The sequence below is a fragment of the Nerophis lumbriciformis genome, linkage group LG08 (assembly GCF_033978685.3).
Source record: "Nerophis lumbriciformis linkage group LG08, RoL_Nlum_v2.1, whole genome shotgun sequence".
In the NCBI taxonomy this organism is placed as follows: domain Eukaryota; kingdom Metazoa; phylum Chordata; class Actinopteri; order Syngnathiformes; family Syngnathidae; genus Nerophis; species Nerophis lumbriciformis.
The window spans coordinates 51,387,659-51,404,865 of NC_084555.2; the positions used below are offsets into that span (position 1 = coordinate 51,387,659).

General features: G+C 36.0%; 1 protein-coding gene across 1 annotated transcript; it reads right to left on the minus strand.

Moving 5' to 3' along the window:
* Nucleotides 1–8,282: 8,282 nt before the first annotated feature.
* nkx2.1 (NK2 homeobox 1) lies at nucleotides 8,283–15,847 on the minus strand. The gene is made up of 2 exons (XM_061969183.1): nucleotides 15,336–15,847; nucleotides 8,283–10,528 (listed from the first exon to the last, which is right to left on the minus strand). Exons 1-2 carry the CDS (start codon nucleotides 15,715–15,717, stop codon nucleotides 9,822–9,824), a joined length of 1,089 nt encoding a protein of 362 aa, XP_061825167.1. The 5' UTR covers nucleotides 15,718–15,847; the 3' UTR covers nucleotides 8,283–9,821.
* Nucleotides 15,848–17,207: the final 1,360 nt, after the last annotated feature.

Consider the following 17,207-nt stretch of genomic DNA (forward strand, 5'->3'; position numbering starts at 1 on the left):
CCCTAACTTGGTCAATAGAATTCCCCAGAAGAGAAAAAAATGAAAAATTTATAAAAAAATGTTGTAATCCTGATATGTATTTCTGTTATTATTGTGTGAATGTTTCAGAGCATTCGCACATGTTTTTTTTTACACCACAATTCATCTATTTATTCTTCTTCTTCTCCAGATTTTGGGGCGCTCTACCTTCCACATTTTTCACCCGATTCAAAGCGTTCCAACTTCAAACTGTTCAGCCAATTCGGGTATGGCGGGCTTTGCCTTGACACATTCCAAAAAGTCCCAGATTTCCCAGAAATCCAAGTTTTCCGGGACATTTTTCCCATTGAAAATGAATTGTCCATTTTTCAAACTTCCACCGTTTTCACATTTTTCAACATATTCAAACCATTGAATTGAACCATTGAACTTCCTGTTTTTCCAAGTTCAAACAAATTCCAGGATTTTCCATAATTCTTGGTTTTCCAAAGCCGTATTTCCACCCTTTTTTCTGGCGACTACCCCCCTCCACAATTTTCAACACATTTCAACCGTTCAAAAAAACACCATCAAAACATTTTTCTTAATCAGTACAAAAAACGAAGTTGTTTTCTGAACTGGGAAAAAATCCCGGTTTTGCCGAAATTCCAGGTATTCCGTAATACCATTTCTCAATTAAAAATGTTACTACTTCAACACCAACCAATTCAACTCATTCAGACCATTCAAGTTTTTTACCATAAAAAAAAAAAAAATTCCCGCTTTACCCCAAATTCCCAATTTTTTGAGAAATTCCCATTGAAATGAACGGGAATTTCCACAATTCCCACATTTTTCATCCGATTCAAAGCGTTCCAACTTCAAACTGTTCAGCCTATTCAGGAATCGTGGGCTTTCCCCTGACAAATTGCAAAAATTCCCGGATTTCCCAGAATTCCAGGTTTTCCGGGACGTTCTTCCCATTGAAAATGAATTGGCCTTTTTTCAAACTTCCACCGTTTCCACATTTTTCAACATATTCAAACCATTCCACCTTCAACACATTCCACTCATCTTGTAAATTCAAACTTCATATTTTTCCAAGTTCAAAAAAATTCCAGTATTTTCCAGAAATCTTGCTTTTCCAAAGCCCTATTTCCACCCTTTTTGCCTGGTGACAACCCTTCCACATTTTTCAACGAATTTCAACCGTTCCATCGTCAAAACATTCCTCTTAATCAGGACAAAAAACAATTATTTTTTTTTTAAACTGGAAAAAATTCCCAGTTTTCCCAAAATTCCAGGTATTCCATAATACAATTTCTCAATTAAAAATGTTACTACTTCAACATTTCTCGACCGATTTAAAAAATTACGACACCAACCAATTCAACTCATTCAGACCATTCAAGTTTTTTACCATTAAAAAAAAAAATTCCCGCTTTACCCAAAATTCTCAATTTTTTGAGAAATTCCCATTGATATGAACGGGAATTTCCACAATTCCCACATTTTTCATCCGATTCAAAGCATTCCAACTTCAAACTGTTCAGCCTATTCGGGAATGGCGGGCTTTGCCTTGACACATTCCAAAAAGTCCCAGATTTCCCAGAATTCCAAGTTTTCCGGGACATTTTTCCCATTGAAAATGAATTGTCCATTTTTCAAACTTCCACCGTTTCCACATTTTTCAACATATTCAAACCATTCCACCTTCAACATATTTCACCGTTCTGGAAATTCAAACTTCCTCTTTTTCCAAGTTCAAACAAATTCCAGGATTTTCCATAATTCTTGGTTTTCCAAAGCCATTTGTCCACCCTTTTTTCTGGCGACCACCCCCCCTCCACAATTTTCAACGCATTTCAACCGTTCAAAACACCATCAAAACATTTTTCTTAATCAGGACAAAAAACGAAGTTGTTTTCTGAAGTGGAAAAAAATCCCGGTTTTCCCGAAATTCCAGGTATTCCGTAATACCATTTCTCAATTAAAAATGTTACTACTTCAACACCAACCAATTCAATTCATTCAGACCATTCAAGTTTTTTACCATTAAAAAAAATAAATTCCTGCTTTACCCAAAATTCCCAATTTTTTGAGAAATTCCCATTGAAATGAATGGGAATTTCCACAATTCCCACATTTGTCATCCGATTCAAAGCATTCCAACTTCAAACTGTTCAGCCTATTCAGGAATCGTGGGCTTTCCCTTGACAACTTGCAACAATTCCCGGATTTCCCAGAATTCCAGGTTTTCCGGGACATTTTTCCCATTGAAAATAAATTGGCCATTTTTCATACTTCCACCGTTTCCAAATTTTTCAACATATTCAAACCATTCCACCTTCAACACATTCCACTCATCCTGTAAATTCAAACATCATATTTTTCCAAGTTCAAACAAATTCCAGGATTTTCCAGAATTCCTGCTTTTCCAAAGCCCTAATTACACCCTTTTTTCTGGTGACGACCCCTTCCATATTTTTCAACGCAATTTAACCGTTTCACCGTCAAAACATTCCTCTTAATCAGGACAAAAAACAAAGTTGTTTTTTGAACTGGAAAAAAATTCCCGGTTTTCCCGAAATTCCAGGTATTCCGTAATACCATTTCTCAATTAAAAATGTTGCTACTTCAACATTTCTCGACTGATTTGAAAAATGTCAACACCAACCAATTCAACTCATTCAGACCATTCAAGTGTTTTACCATTAAAAAAAAAAATTCCCGCTTTACCCAAAATTCTCAATTTTTTGAGAAATTCCCATTGATATGAATGGGAATTTCCACAATTCCCACATTTTTCATCCGATTCAAAGCATTCCAACTTCAAACTGTTCAGCCTATTCAGGAATTGTGGGCTTTCCCCTGACAAATTGCAACAATTCCCGGATTTCCCAGAATTCCAGGTTTTCCGGGACATTTTTCCCATTGAAAATGAATTGGCCATTTTTCAAACTTCCACCGTTTCCACATTTTTCAACATATTCAAACCATTCCACCTTCAACGTATTTTACCATTCTGGAAATTCAAACTTCCTCTTTTTCCAAGTTCAAACAAATTCCAGGATTTTCCATAATTCTTCGTTTTCCAAAGCCGTATTTCCACCCTTTTTTCTGGCGACTACCCCCCTCCACAATTTTCAACGCATTTTAACCGTTCAAAACACCATCAAAATTTTTTTTTTAATCAGGACATAAAACGAAGTTGATTTCTGAACTGGAAAAAAATCCTGGTTTTCCCGAAATTCCAGGTATTCCGTAATACCATTTCTCAAATAAAAATGTTACTACTTCAACACCAACCAATTCAACTCATTCAGACCATTCAAGTTTTTTACCATTAAAAAAAATTAATTCCTGCTTTACCCAAAATTCCCAATTTTTTGAGAAATTCCCATTGAAATGAACTGGAATTTCCACAATTCCTACATTTTTCATCCGATTCAAAGCATTCCAACTTCAAACTGTTCAGCCTATTCAGGAATCGTGGGCTTTCCCTTGACAACTTGCAACAATTCCCGGATTTCCCAGAATTCCAGGTCTTCCGGGACATTTTTCCCATTGAAAATGAATTGGCCATTTTCCATACTTCCACCGTTTCCACATTTTCCAACCGATTCAAACCATTCCACCTTCAACACATTCCACTCATCCTGGGATTTCAAACTTCCCCTTTTTCCAAGTTCAAAAAAATTCCAGGATTTTCCAGAATTCCTGCTTTTCCAAAGCCCTAATTCCACCCTTTTTTCTGGCAACGACCCCTTCCACATTTTTCAACGCATTTTAACCGTTCCACCGTCAAAACATTCCTCTTAATCAGGACAAAAAACAAAGTTTTTTTTTTTTTTTTTTAACTGGAAAAAATTCCCGGTTTTCCCGAAATTCCAGGTATTCCATAATACAATTTCTCAATTAAAAATGTTGCTACTTCAACATTTCTCGACCGATTTGAAAAAAATCAACACCAACCATTTCAACTCATTCAGACCATTCAAGTTTTTTACCATTTAAAAAAACAATTCCCGCTTTACCCGAAATTCCCAATTTTGGATTAAATTCCCATTGAAATGAATTGGAATTTCCACAATTCCCACATTTTTCATCCGATTCAAACCGTTCCAACTTCAAACTGTTAAGCCAGTTTGTTAATCGTGGGCTTTCCCTTGACAAATTGCAAAAATTCCCAGATTTCCCAGAATTCCAGGTTTTCCAGGACATTTTTCCCATTCAAAATGAATTGTCAATTTTTCAAACTTTCACCGTTTCCAGATTTTTCAACATATTCTAACCATTCCACCTTCAACATATTTCACCATTCTGGAAATTCAAACTTCCTCTTTTTCCAAGTTCAAACAAATTCCAGGATTTTCCATAATTCTTGGTTTCCCAAAGCCGTATTTCCACCCTTTTTTCTGGCGACTACCCCCGTCACAATTTTCAACGCATTTCAACCGTTCAAAACACCATCAAAACATTTTTCTTAATCAGGACAAAAACAAAGTTGTTTTCTGAACTGGAAAAATTTCCCGGTTTTCCCGAAATTCCAGGTATTCCGTAATACCATTTCTCAATTAAAAATGTTACTACTTCAACATTTCTCCACTGATTTGAAAAAAATTCAACACCAACCAATTCAACTCATTCAGACCATCGACGTCCCACTGGGGTGAGTTTTTCCTTGCCCTTATGTGGGCTTTGTACCGAGGATGTCGTTGTGGCTTGTGCAGCCCTTTGAGACACTTGTGATTTAGGGCTATATAAATAAACATTGATTGATTGATTGATTGATTGATTCAAGTTTTTTACCATTAAAAAAATAGTTCCCGCTATACCCAAAATTCCCAATTTTTTGAGAAATTCCCATTGAAATGAACGGGAATTTCCACAATTCCCACATTTTTCATCCAATTCAAACCGTTCCAACTTCAAACTGTTCAGCCTATTTATTAATTGTGGGCTTTCCCTTGACAAATTGCAAAAATTCCCAGATTTCCCAAAATTCCAAGTTTTCCAGGACATTTTTCCCATTCAAAATGAATTGTAAATTTTTCAAACTTCCACCGTTTCCACATTTTTCAACATATTCAAACCATTCCCCCTTCAACATATTTCACCATTCTGGAAATTCAAACTTCCTCTTTCTCCAAGTTCAAACAAATTCCAGGATTTTCCATAATTCTTGGTTTTCCAAAGCCGTATTTCCACCCTTTTTTCTGGCGACTACCCCCCTCCACAATTTTCAACGCATTTCAACCGTTCAAAACACCATCAAAACATTTTTCTTAATCAGGACAAAAAACGAAGTTGTTTTCTGAACTGGAAAAAAATCCCGGTTTTCCCGAAATTCCAGGTATTCCGTAATACCATTTCTCAATTAAAAATGTTACTACTTCAACACCAACCAATTCAACTCATTCAGACCATTCAAGTTTTTTACCATTAAAAAAAAAAATTCCCGCTTTACCCAAAATTCCCAATTTTTTGAGAAATTCCCGTTGAAATGAATGGGAATTTCCACAATCCCCACATTTTTCATCCGATTCAAAGCATTCCAACTTCAATCTGTTCAGCCTATTCAGGAATCGTGGGCTTTCCCTTGACAAATTGCAAAAATTCCCAGATTTCCCAGAATTCCAGGTTTTCCAGGACATTTTTCCCATTCAAAATGAATTGTCAATTTTTCAAACTTTCACCGTTTCCACATTTTTCAACATATTCAAACCATTCCACCTTTAACGCATTCCACTCATTCTGGAAATTCAATTTTCCCCTTTTTCCAATTTCCAAAAAATCCAGGATTTTCCAGAGTTCCTGGTTTTCCATAGCCCTATTTCCACCCTTTGTTCTGGCGACTACTCCCTCCACATTTTTCAACATATTTTAACCATTCCACCTTCAAAACAGTCCTCTTAATCAGGACAAAAAACAAAGTATTTTTTTTTAACTGGAAAAAATTCCCAATTTTCCCGAAATTCCAGGTATTCGGTAATACAATTTCTCAATTAAAAATGTTACTACTTCAACATTTCTCCACTGATTTGAAAAATTTCAACACCAACCATTTCAACGCATTTAAGTTGTTTACCATTTAAAAAAAAAACAATTCTCGCTTTACCCGCAATTCCCAATTTTGGGGGAAATTCCCATTGAAATTAATGGGAATTTCCACAATTCCAACATTTTTCATCCGATTCAATTCATTCCAAATTCAAATTGTTCATCTTATTCGAGAATCGCAGGCTTTGCCTTGAAAAATTGCAAAAAAATCCCAGATTTCCCAGAATTCCAGGTTTTCCGGGACATTTTACCCATTGAAAATGAATTGGCTTTTTTTCAATCTTCCACCATTCCCACATTTTTCGACTTATTTAAACCATTCCACCTTCAACACATTTCACTCATTCTGGAAATTCAAACTCCTTTTTTTCAAGTTAAAAAAAATTCTAGGATTTTCCAAAATTCCTGCTTTTCCAAAGCCCTATTTCCACCCTTTTTTCCTGGCGACTACCCCTTTCACATTTTTTAACGCATTTCAACCGTTCCTCCGTCAAAACATTCCTCTTAATCAGGACAAAAACAAAAGTTGTTTTTCGAACTGGAAAAAAAATCCCGGTTTTCCCGAAATTCTAAGTATTCCGTTATACAATTTCTCAATTAAAAATGTTACTACTTCAACATTTCTCGACCGATTTGAAAAATGTCAACACCAACCAATTCAACTCATTCAGACCATTCAAGTTTTTTACCATTTAAAAAAAAAATTCCCGCTTCACCCAAAATTCCCAATTTTTTGGGAAATTCCCATTGAAATGAAAGGGAATTTCCACAATTCCCACATTTTTCATCCGATTCAAAGCGTTCCAACGTCCAACTGTTCAGCCTATTATGGAATTGCGGGCTTTCCCTTGACACATTCTAGAAATTCCCTGATTTACCAGAATTCCAGGTTTTCCAGGACATTTTTCCCATTCAAAATGAATTGTCCGTTTTTCAAACTTCCACCGTTTCCACATTTTTCAACCTATTCAAACCATTCCACCTTCAACGCATTCCACTCATCCTGGATATTCAAACATACCCTTTTTCCAAGTTCAAAAAAATTCCAGGGTTTTCCAGAATTCCTGGTTTTTCATAGCCCTATTTCCACCCTTTTTTCCTGGCAACCAACCCCTCCACATTTTTCAACACATTTTAACCGTTCCACCATCAAAACATTCCTCTTAATCAGGACAAAAAACAAAGTTGTTTTTTGAACTGGAAAAAATTCCCGGTTTTTGCCGAAATTCCAGATATTCCATAATACAATTTTCAATTAAAAATGTTACTACTTCAACATTTCTCGACCAATTTTAAAAATTATGACACCAACCAATTCAACTCATTCAGACCATTCAAGTTTTTTACCATTTAAAAAAAAATCACGCTTTACCCGAAATTCCCAATTTTGGGGGAAATTCCCATTCAAATGAATGGGAATTTCCACAATTCCCACATTTTTCATCCAATTCAAACCGTTCCAACTTCAAACTGTTCAGCCTATTCGAGAATTGCGGGCTTTCCCTTGACAAATTGCAAAAATTCCCAGGTTTCCCAGAATTCCAGGTTTTTCGGGACATTTTTCCCATTGAAATGAATTGGCCATTTTTCATACTTCCACCGTTTCCACATTTTCTAACTTATTCAATCGATTCTACCTTCAACACATTCCACTCATCCTGGAAATGTTAATTTCTAATTTTTCCAAGTTCCAAAAAATTCCAGGATTTTCAAGAATTCCTGCTTTTCCAAAGCCCTATTTCCACCCTTATTTCCTGGCGACTACCCCTTCCACATTTTTCAACGCATTTTAACCGTTCCACCGTCAAAACATTCCTCTTAATCAGGAAAAAAACACAGTTGTTTTTTGAACTGGAAAAAATACCCGGTTTTTGCCGAAATTCCAGGTATTCCATAATACAATTTCTCAATTAAAAATGCTACTACTTCAACATTTCTCGAACGATTTGAAAAATTTCGACACCAACCAATTCAACTTATTTAGACCATTCAAGTTTTTTTTTACCATTTAAAAAAGAAAATCCCGCTTTACCCAAAATTACCAATTTTTTGGGAAATTCCCATTGAAATGAATGGGAATTTCCACAATTCCCACATTTTTCATCCGATTCAAACCGTTTCAACTTCAAACTGTTCCGCCTATTCGGGAATCACGGGTTTTCCCTTGACAAATTGCAAAGATTCCCCGATTTCCCAGAATTCCAGCTTTTCTGGGACATTTTTCCCATTCAAAATGAATTGTCCGTTTTTCAAACTTCCACCGTTTCCACATTCCACTCATCCTGGAAATTTGAACTTTCCCTTTTTCAAGTTCAAAAAAATTCCAGGATTTTCTAGAATTCCTGCTTTTCCAAAGCCCTATTTCCACCCTTTTTTCTGGCGACTACCCCCTCCACATTTTTCAACGCATTTCAACCATTCCACCGTCAAAAAATTCCTCTTAATCAGGACAAAAAACAAAGTTGTTTTTTGAACTGGAAACAATTCCCAGTTTTTCCCGAAATTCCAGGTATTCCATAATACAATTTCTCAATTAAAAATGTTACTACTTCAACATTTCTCGACCGATTTGAAAAACTTCGACACCAACCAATTCAGACCATTCAAGTTTTTTCCCATGACAAATTGCAAAATTTCCCAGATTTCCCAGAATTCCAGGTTTTCCGGGACATTTTTTCCCATTCAAAATGAATTGTCCATTTTTCAAACTTCCACCGTTTCCACATTTTTCAACCAATTCAAACCATTCCACCTTCAACGCATTCCACTCATCCTGGAAATTCAAACTTTCCCTTTTTCCAAGTTCCAAAAAATACAGGATTTTCCAGAATTCCTGGTTTTCCAAAGCCCTATTTCCACCCTTTTTTCTGGCGACTACTCCCTTCCACATTTTTCAACGTATTTTAACCGTTCCACCGTCTAAACATTCCTCTTAAACAAGGTTGTTGTTTTTTTAACTGGAAAAAATTCCTGGTTTTTCCGAAATTCCAGGAATACCATTTCTCAATTAAAATTCAACATTTCTCGACCGATTTAAAAAAATTCAACACCAAACATTTCAACTCATTCAGACCATTCAAGTTAAGTTTTTTTTTACCATTTAACAAAACAATTCCCGCTTTACCCGAAATTCCCAATTTTGGGGGGAAATTCCCATTGAAATAAATGGGACATTCCCCAAAGTTCCACAATTCCCACATTTTTCATCCGATTCAAACCGTTCCAACTTCGAAATATTCAGCCTGTTCAGGAATTGTGTGCTCTATTTCAACAATTAGTCATTTTGAAGTTCAACGTCAACATCCATCCATCCATCCATTTCCTACCGGGGTCGCATTCGCACGCAATTCCTTCAGGAATTGCCTCATCTAGTTAGTGTTATTATTGTTATCATTCCTTGTTTGAGAGCAAATATTCCACAAACTTGCATCCATAATTTATTAGTCGGACTGTTTTTTGCGTGGTCAAATATCTATAAGTTACAAATAAATGAGACGTACAAATACCAAGGAAACGACAACAAGTCGGCAAATAGTGTCCAAAAAAGAGAGGAAAAAAAACCTGTACAATATTGGGACCCCAAATAAAAAGTACATTCTAAATCTAAGCGGCTGACATTAAAAAGTCTTTGAAAGCCTATTTTTACAGGGTTGTTTTTCAATATAATTTACATAAATAAATCCCAACCGTTCCACTTCTGGTAGAAAAAAAGTATTGTGCACTGGTCCAAAAATGCTTGAAAAAAGAGAGAAGTCTTTCTGGTTTTTTGTTTTGTTTTGTTTTGTTTTGTTTTGTTTTGGTCACCACGTCCTGCCGTACAAGAGCGCCGAGCACTGCAGCGCCGAGCCGTACTCGGCCCCGGGGGAGTTGAGGTGCGAGAGGCCGGGCACCTGGCTCTGCAGCACGGGCGGGCTGGAGGAGTGCGGGCCCAAGTCCGGGGAGTGCCCGGCGCTGCCCACCGGCTGCTGGTGCGCCTGGTTGCCGCCGGCGGACATGAGCATGACGTTGGCGGCCTGCGGCGGGTGTTGCTGCGGGTGCTGGTGGTGATGGTGCGGGTGCGGGTGGGCCTGCGCGGCGGCGGGCGTGTGCTGCCCGCTGCCTTGGCACGGCTTGCCGTCCTTCACCAGCACGGGCACCGCCACCCTGCGCGGGGACTGCTGCTGCTGCTGACACGACCCCCCGTCCGGCTGCATCTGCTGCTGGGTCACCTTGTCCTTGGCCTGCCGCTTCATCTTGTAGCGGTGGTTCTGGAACCAGATCTTCACCTGCGTGGGGGTGAGGTGGATCATGCTGGCCAGGTGCTCCCTCTCCGGGGCCGAGAGGTACTTCTGCTGCTTGAAGCGTCGCTCCAGCTCGTAGACCTGCGCCTGGGAGAAGAGGACCCGCCGCTTCCTCCGCGGGGTGGACGCCAGGGAGCCCATGCCCTTGGCGTGGACCTCCGCCAGGGAGCCCAGGCCGCCCATGCCGCCCATGTTCATGCCCGAGGAGGAGCCCATGAAGCGGGAAACTGGCGGGTGGAACAAAAATACTTCACTTTATGCATATTGCTTCTATTTATTCAACATTTGACCATTTCAAAATGTGTCCCCTCAATATTATTATTCAAATCAATCCACTTTGAGGATCTATTTTCGTTCATTACGAGTAAGATTATTTCATTATTCACCAAAAAATAGACTTCACAGTATAGTAAATAAAGCAATATTTCTTTTTTCCCCCACTATTGTCCTTCAATATGTTGTCAATTCTATTTGTTAAAATTAATTTGACAGCTTCAGTTTATAAACCTATTTTGTATGATATGACATATGTAAACAAACAAACAAACACTACTTACAATTAGTAGTATAATAAAATATTTGCACCTATTTTTAATATTATTATCATTATTATATAGTATAGTTCCGGATTGTCACATTTATCTGCACAAATTTGATAAATATTTCAGCACTTTTTTTTAAAAACATATTTATTATGTAGTCGCACCATTACATACATATTTATTCTGACATAATATAGTACTGGTTTGAGATTAAATAGGTGTAGAAAAACGAATATTACATACCACAATAAAGTTTCATATAAAACTGTGTATGAGAATAAAAGCGAATTTTAGAACACAATTGAGAATATTAAAATAAAGTTTATTTTAAATGCAGAATATTGATTTGAAAGATAAAGATTTTTGGATTTTAAAACAAAGTCTAATAAAAAATATATATATAAATATAGTACTGGTTTGAGATTAAATAGGTGTACAAAAACGAATATTACATACCACAAGAAAGTTTTATATGAAAATATATATGAGAATAAAAGCGAATTTTAGAACACAATTGAGAATATTAAAATAAAGTTTATTTTAAATGCAGAATATTGATTCAGTCGCACCATTACGTGCATATTTATTCTGACTGTTTTGAGTACAAAAACGAATATTACATATTACAATAAAGTTTCATATCAAGATGAATATTGATTTGAAAGATAAATATTTTTGGATTTTAAAACAAAGTCTAATTTTTAAAAAAAAAGATAAATATGAGAATAAAAGCGAATTTTAAAACAAAATTGAGAATATTAAAATCAAGTTGAATATGAATGAACGAAATATTCCATAGGTTTCAACACTTGACAGTAAAAAGTTGTAATCAAAATAGTACAACAAATGATATGATGATATGACATATGTAAACAAACAAACACTACTTACAATTTGTAGTATAATCAAATATTTGCACCTATTTTAATAATATTATCATTATTATTATTATTATCCGGATTCTACCCGTTTGTCACATTTCTCTGCACACATTTAATAAATATTTCAGCACTTTTTTAACATATTTGTTATGAAATCGCACCATTACATACACATTTATTCTGACATAATATAGTACTGGTTTGAGATTAAATAGGTGTAGAAAAACGAAAATTGCATACCACAGTAAAGGTTCATATAAAAATGTATATGAGAAAAAAAGCGAATTTTAGAAGAAAATTGAGAATATTAAAATAAAGTTTATTTTAAATGCAGAATATTGATTTGAAAGCTAAAGATTTTTGGATTTTAAAACAAAGTGTAATAAATATATATATATATATATATATATATATATATATATATATATATATATATATATATATATATATATATATATATATATATATATATATATACATAAATATGAGAATAAAAGCGAATTTTAGAACAAAATGGAGACTATGAAAAATAAAGTTGAATATAAATGCAGAATATTCGAAATATTCCAACACTTGACTGTAAAAAAAATAAGACAGTAAAAAGTTGTAATCAAAATAGTACAACAAATGATATGATGGTATGACATATGTAAACAAACAAACAAAACTTACAATTAGTAGTATAATCAAATATTTGAACCTATTTTAATAATATTATCATTATTATTATATAATATAGTTCCGGATTCTACCCGTTTGTCACATTTCTCTGCACACATTTGATAAATATTTCAGCACTATTTTAACATATTTATTATGTAGTCGCACCATTACATACACATTTATTCTGACATAATATAGTACTGGTTTGAGATTAAATAGGTGTAGAAAAACGAAAATTGCATACCACAATAAAGTTTCATATACAAATGTATATGAGAATACAAGCGAATATTAGAAGAAAATTGAGAATATTAAAATAAAGTTTATTTTAAATGCATAATATTGATTTGAAAGATAAAGATTTTTGGATTTTAAAACACATGTGAATATGAGAATAAAAGCAAATTTTAGAACAAAATGGAGAATAGTTTAATATGATGATATGACATATGTAAACAAACAAACAAACACTACTTACAATTAGTAGTATAATCAAATATTTGCACATATTTTAATATTATTATCATTATTATTATGTAGTTTAGTTCCGGATTCTCCCCTTTAGTCACATTTCTCTGCACTCATTTGATAAAGATTACATATTTATTATGTAGTCGCACCATATTTATTCTAACATAATATAGTACTGGTTTGAGATTAAATAGGCGTAGAAACGAATATTACATATTACAATAAAGTTTCATATAAAAATGTATATGAGAATAAAAGCGAATTTTAGAAGAAAATTGAGAATATTAAAATAAAGTGTATTTTAAATGCAGAATATTGATTTGAAAGATAAAGATTTTTGGATTTTAAAACAAATGCAAATATGACAATAAAAGCGAATTTTAGAACGAAATGGAGAATAGTTTCATATGATGATATGACATATGTAAACAAACAAACAAACAATACTTACAATTTGTAATATTTGCACCTATTTTAATATTATTATCATTATTATTATATAGTATAGTCCCGCATTCTCCCCTTTTGTCACATTTCTCTGCACACATTTGATAAATATTTTAGCACTTTTTTTTTTAAACATATTTATTATGGAGTCGCACCATATTTATTCTGACATAATATAGTACTGGTTTGAGATTAAATAGGTGTAGAAACGAATATTACATACCACAATAAAATTTCATATACAAATTTATATGAGAATAAAAGCGAATTTTAGAAGAAAATTGAGAATTTTAAAATTAAGTTTATTTTAAATGCAGAATATTGGTTTGGAAGATAAAGATTTTTGGATTTTAAAACAAATATAAATATGAGAATAAAAGCGAATTTTAGAACAAAATGGGGAATAGTTTCATATGATGATATGACATATGTAAACAAACAAACAAACAATACTTACAATTTGTAGTATAATCAAATATTTGCACCTATTTTAATATTATTATCATTATTATTATATAGTATAGTCCCGCATTCTCCCCTTTTGTCACATTTCTCTGCACACATTTGATAAATATTTTAGCACTTTTTTTTTTACCATATTTATTATGTAGTCGCACCATATTTATTCTGACATAATATAGTACTGGTTTGAGATTAAATAGGTGTAGAAACGAATATTGCATATTACAATAAAGTTTCATATAAAAATGTATATGAGAATAAAAGCGAATTTTAGAAGAAAATTGAGAATATTAAAATAAAGTTTATTTTAAATGCATAATATTGATTTGAAAGATAAAGATTTTTGGATTTTAAAACAAATATAAATATGAGAATAAAAGCGAATTTTAGAACAAAATGGAGAATAGTTTCATATGATGATATGACATATGTAAACAAACACTACTTACAATTAGTAGCATAATCAAATATTTGAACCTATTTTAATATTATTATCATTATTATTATATAGTATAGTCCCGCATTCTCCCCTTTTGTCACATTTCTCTGCACACATTTGATAAATATTTTAGCACTTTTTTTTTAACATATTTATTATGGAGTCGCACCATTGCATACATATTTATTCTGACATAATATAGTACTGGTTTGAGATTAAATAGGTGTAGAAACGAATATTACATACCACAATAAAATTTCATATAAAAATTTATATGAGAATAAAAGCAAATTTTAAAAGAAAATTGAGAATAGTTTCATACGATGATATGACATATGTAAACAAACAAACAAACAATACTTACAATTTGTAGTATAATCAAATATTTGCACCTATTTTAATATTGTTATCATTATTATTATGTAGTATAGTTCCGGATTCTACCCTTTTGTCACATTTCTCTGCACACATTTGATAAAGATTACATATTTATTATGTAGTCGCACCATTACATACATATTTATTCTGACATAATATAGTACTGGTTTGAGATTAAATAGGTATAGAAACGAATATTACATATTACAATAAAGTTTCATATAAAACATTATATAACATATATATCATATAACATATAACATATATAACATATATAACATATAACATCATATAACATATATATCATATAACATATATATCATATAACATCATATAAAGTTTCATATAAAAATGTATATGAGAATAAAAGCGAATTTTAGAAGAAAATTGAGAATATTAAAATAAAGTTTATTTTAAATGCATAATATTGATTTGAAAGATAAAGATTTTTGGATTTTAAAACAAATATAAATATGAGAATAAAAGCGAATTTTAGAACAAAATGGAGAATATGATAATAAAGTTGAATATAAATGCAGAATATTTGAAATATTCCAACAGTTGACTGTAAAAAAATAAGACAGTAAAAAGTTGTAATGAAAATAGTACAACAAATTACATTTAAATGAGCGTAAATGTTATTGTCACAGTAATTTACTGTGAATTGACCACCGGGATTCATGAACAAAAACGCCGACTGAAATGCCGGCTAGCGTCCGGCCAGGTCCATCGGACCGGCGGGCGAACTCACTGGTGGAGAACCGGGGGTCCGGGTTGGCTCCGTACCAGCCCGCGGCCGTGGCGCTGCCCCTCATGCCGTCCTGGTAGGGCGCCAGCTCGCCCATGTTGCCGTTGCAGTAGCCGCCCACCGCGGCGGCGGCGGCGGCGGCGTGGGACAGCTGCGGCACCCCGGCGGCGCTCATGTGGTAGGCCGCCGCCGCCGCCGACACGCCGCCGTTGTGGCCCATGTGGTGCTGCTGCATGGCCGCCTGGGACACCTGCGGCTGCCGGTAGCTCGCCTGCAGCTGCGCGCCGCTCCCGTGGTCCATGCCCGCCTTCTTGTAGCTCTCCTCCAGAGGACTCAGGATGTCGGACACTGAAAAGGGGGTCGTATGCTTGGGGCTCATCGACATTGTCCTGCAGGGAGGAATTGGATTTTGCCTTTTTTTTTTTTTTTTTTTTTCCCAAGACCCCCCTTGATGGTGCAACCTGCCCCGGCGAGAGTCCGCCTTAATTGGATGCAGCTCGGTTCTGGCTCCGGGCTGCCGGGTTTAAGGCAGCGTGCGAGCAGAGGCGGGGCATCGGTGACAATGCGCGCAGAACCGAGTTGTGTTCGGTCACTCCACGTCCACGCCACGGGACACATGTCTCCCGCCCCCTCCTCCTCCTCCTCCTCCTCCTCCTCCTTGGTGACGTCACCGCTGCAGCGCGCGCACTTTATTAACCGCGCCGATGTTTATGAGGGCCTCTTGATAAACAGGAGGGCCCAGGATGAGAGGAACTCCACTTTTTTTTTAATTTATTTACTTTTTATTTGTTTTGTTATTCCTAATAGCCTCACACAGTGCAGGATTTGTTTGTCCATCCATCCATCCATTTTATACCGCTTGTCCCTTTTGGGGTGGCGGGGGGGGGGGGGGGGGGGGTGTGCTGTCGCCTATTTCAGCTGCACATGGGAGGAAGGCGGCGTACACCCTGGACAAGTCGCCACCTCATCCCAGGGCCAACACAGATAGACAGACAACATTCACACTAAAAAAATAAATAAATAAAATAAATTAGGAATGTCCGATAATGGCTTTTTTGCCAATATCCGATATTCCGATATCGTCCAACTCTTAATTACCAATACCGATATCCAGGGGCACCGAAAAGGGGGGGGTAAAGGAGACGGATTCTAGGGGCCCATGATGGAGGGGGCCCAGAGAGGCCCCTATCCATCCATCCATTTTCTACCGCTTATTCCCTTCGGGGTCGCGGGGGGCGCTGGAGCCTATCTCAGCTACAATCGGGCGGAAGGCGGCGTACACCCTGGACAAGTCGCCACCTCATCCCAGGGCCAACACAGATAGACAGACAACATTCACACTAAGAAAAAAATAAAAATAAATAAATTAGGAATGTCCGATAATGGCTTTTTTGCCAATATCCGATATTCCGATATCGTCCAACTCTTAATTACCGATACCGATATCCAGGGGCACCGAAAAGGGGGGGGTAAAGGAGACGGATTCTAGGGGCCCATGATGGAGGGGGCCCAGAGAGGCCCCTATCCATCCATCCATTTTCTACCGCTTATTCCCTTCGGGGTCGCGGGGGGCGCTGGAGCCTATCTCAGCTACAATCGGGCGGAAGGCGGCGTACACCCTGGACAAGTCGCCACCTCATCCCAGGGCCAACACAGATAGACAGACAACGTTCACACTAAAAATAAATAAATAAAAAAATAAATTAGGAATGTCCGATAATGGCTTTTTGCCAATATCCGATATTCCGATATCGTCCAACTCTTAATTACCGATACCGATATCCAGGGGTACCGAAAAGGGGGGGGGGGGGTAAAGGAGACGGATTCTAGGGGCCCATGATGGAGGGGGCCCAGAGAGGCCCCTATCCATCCATC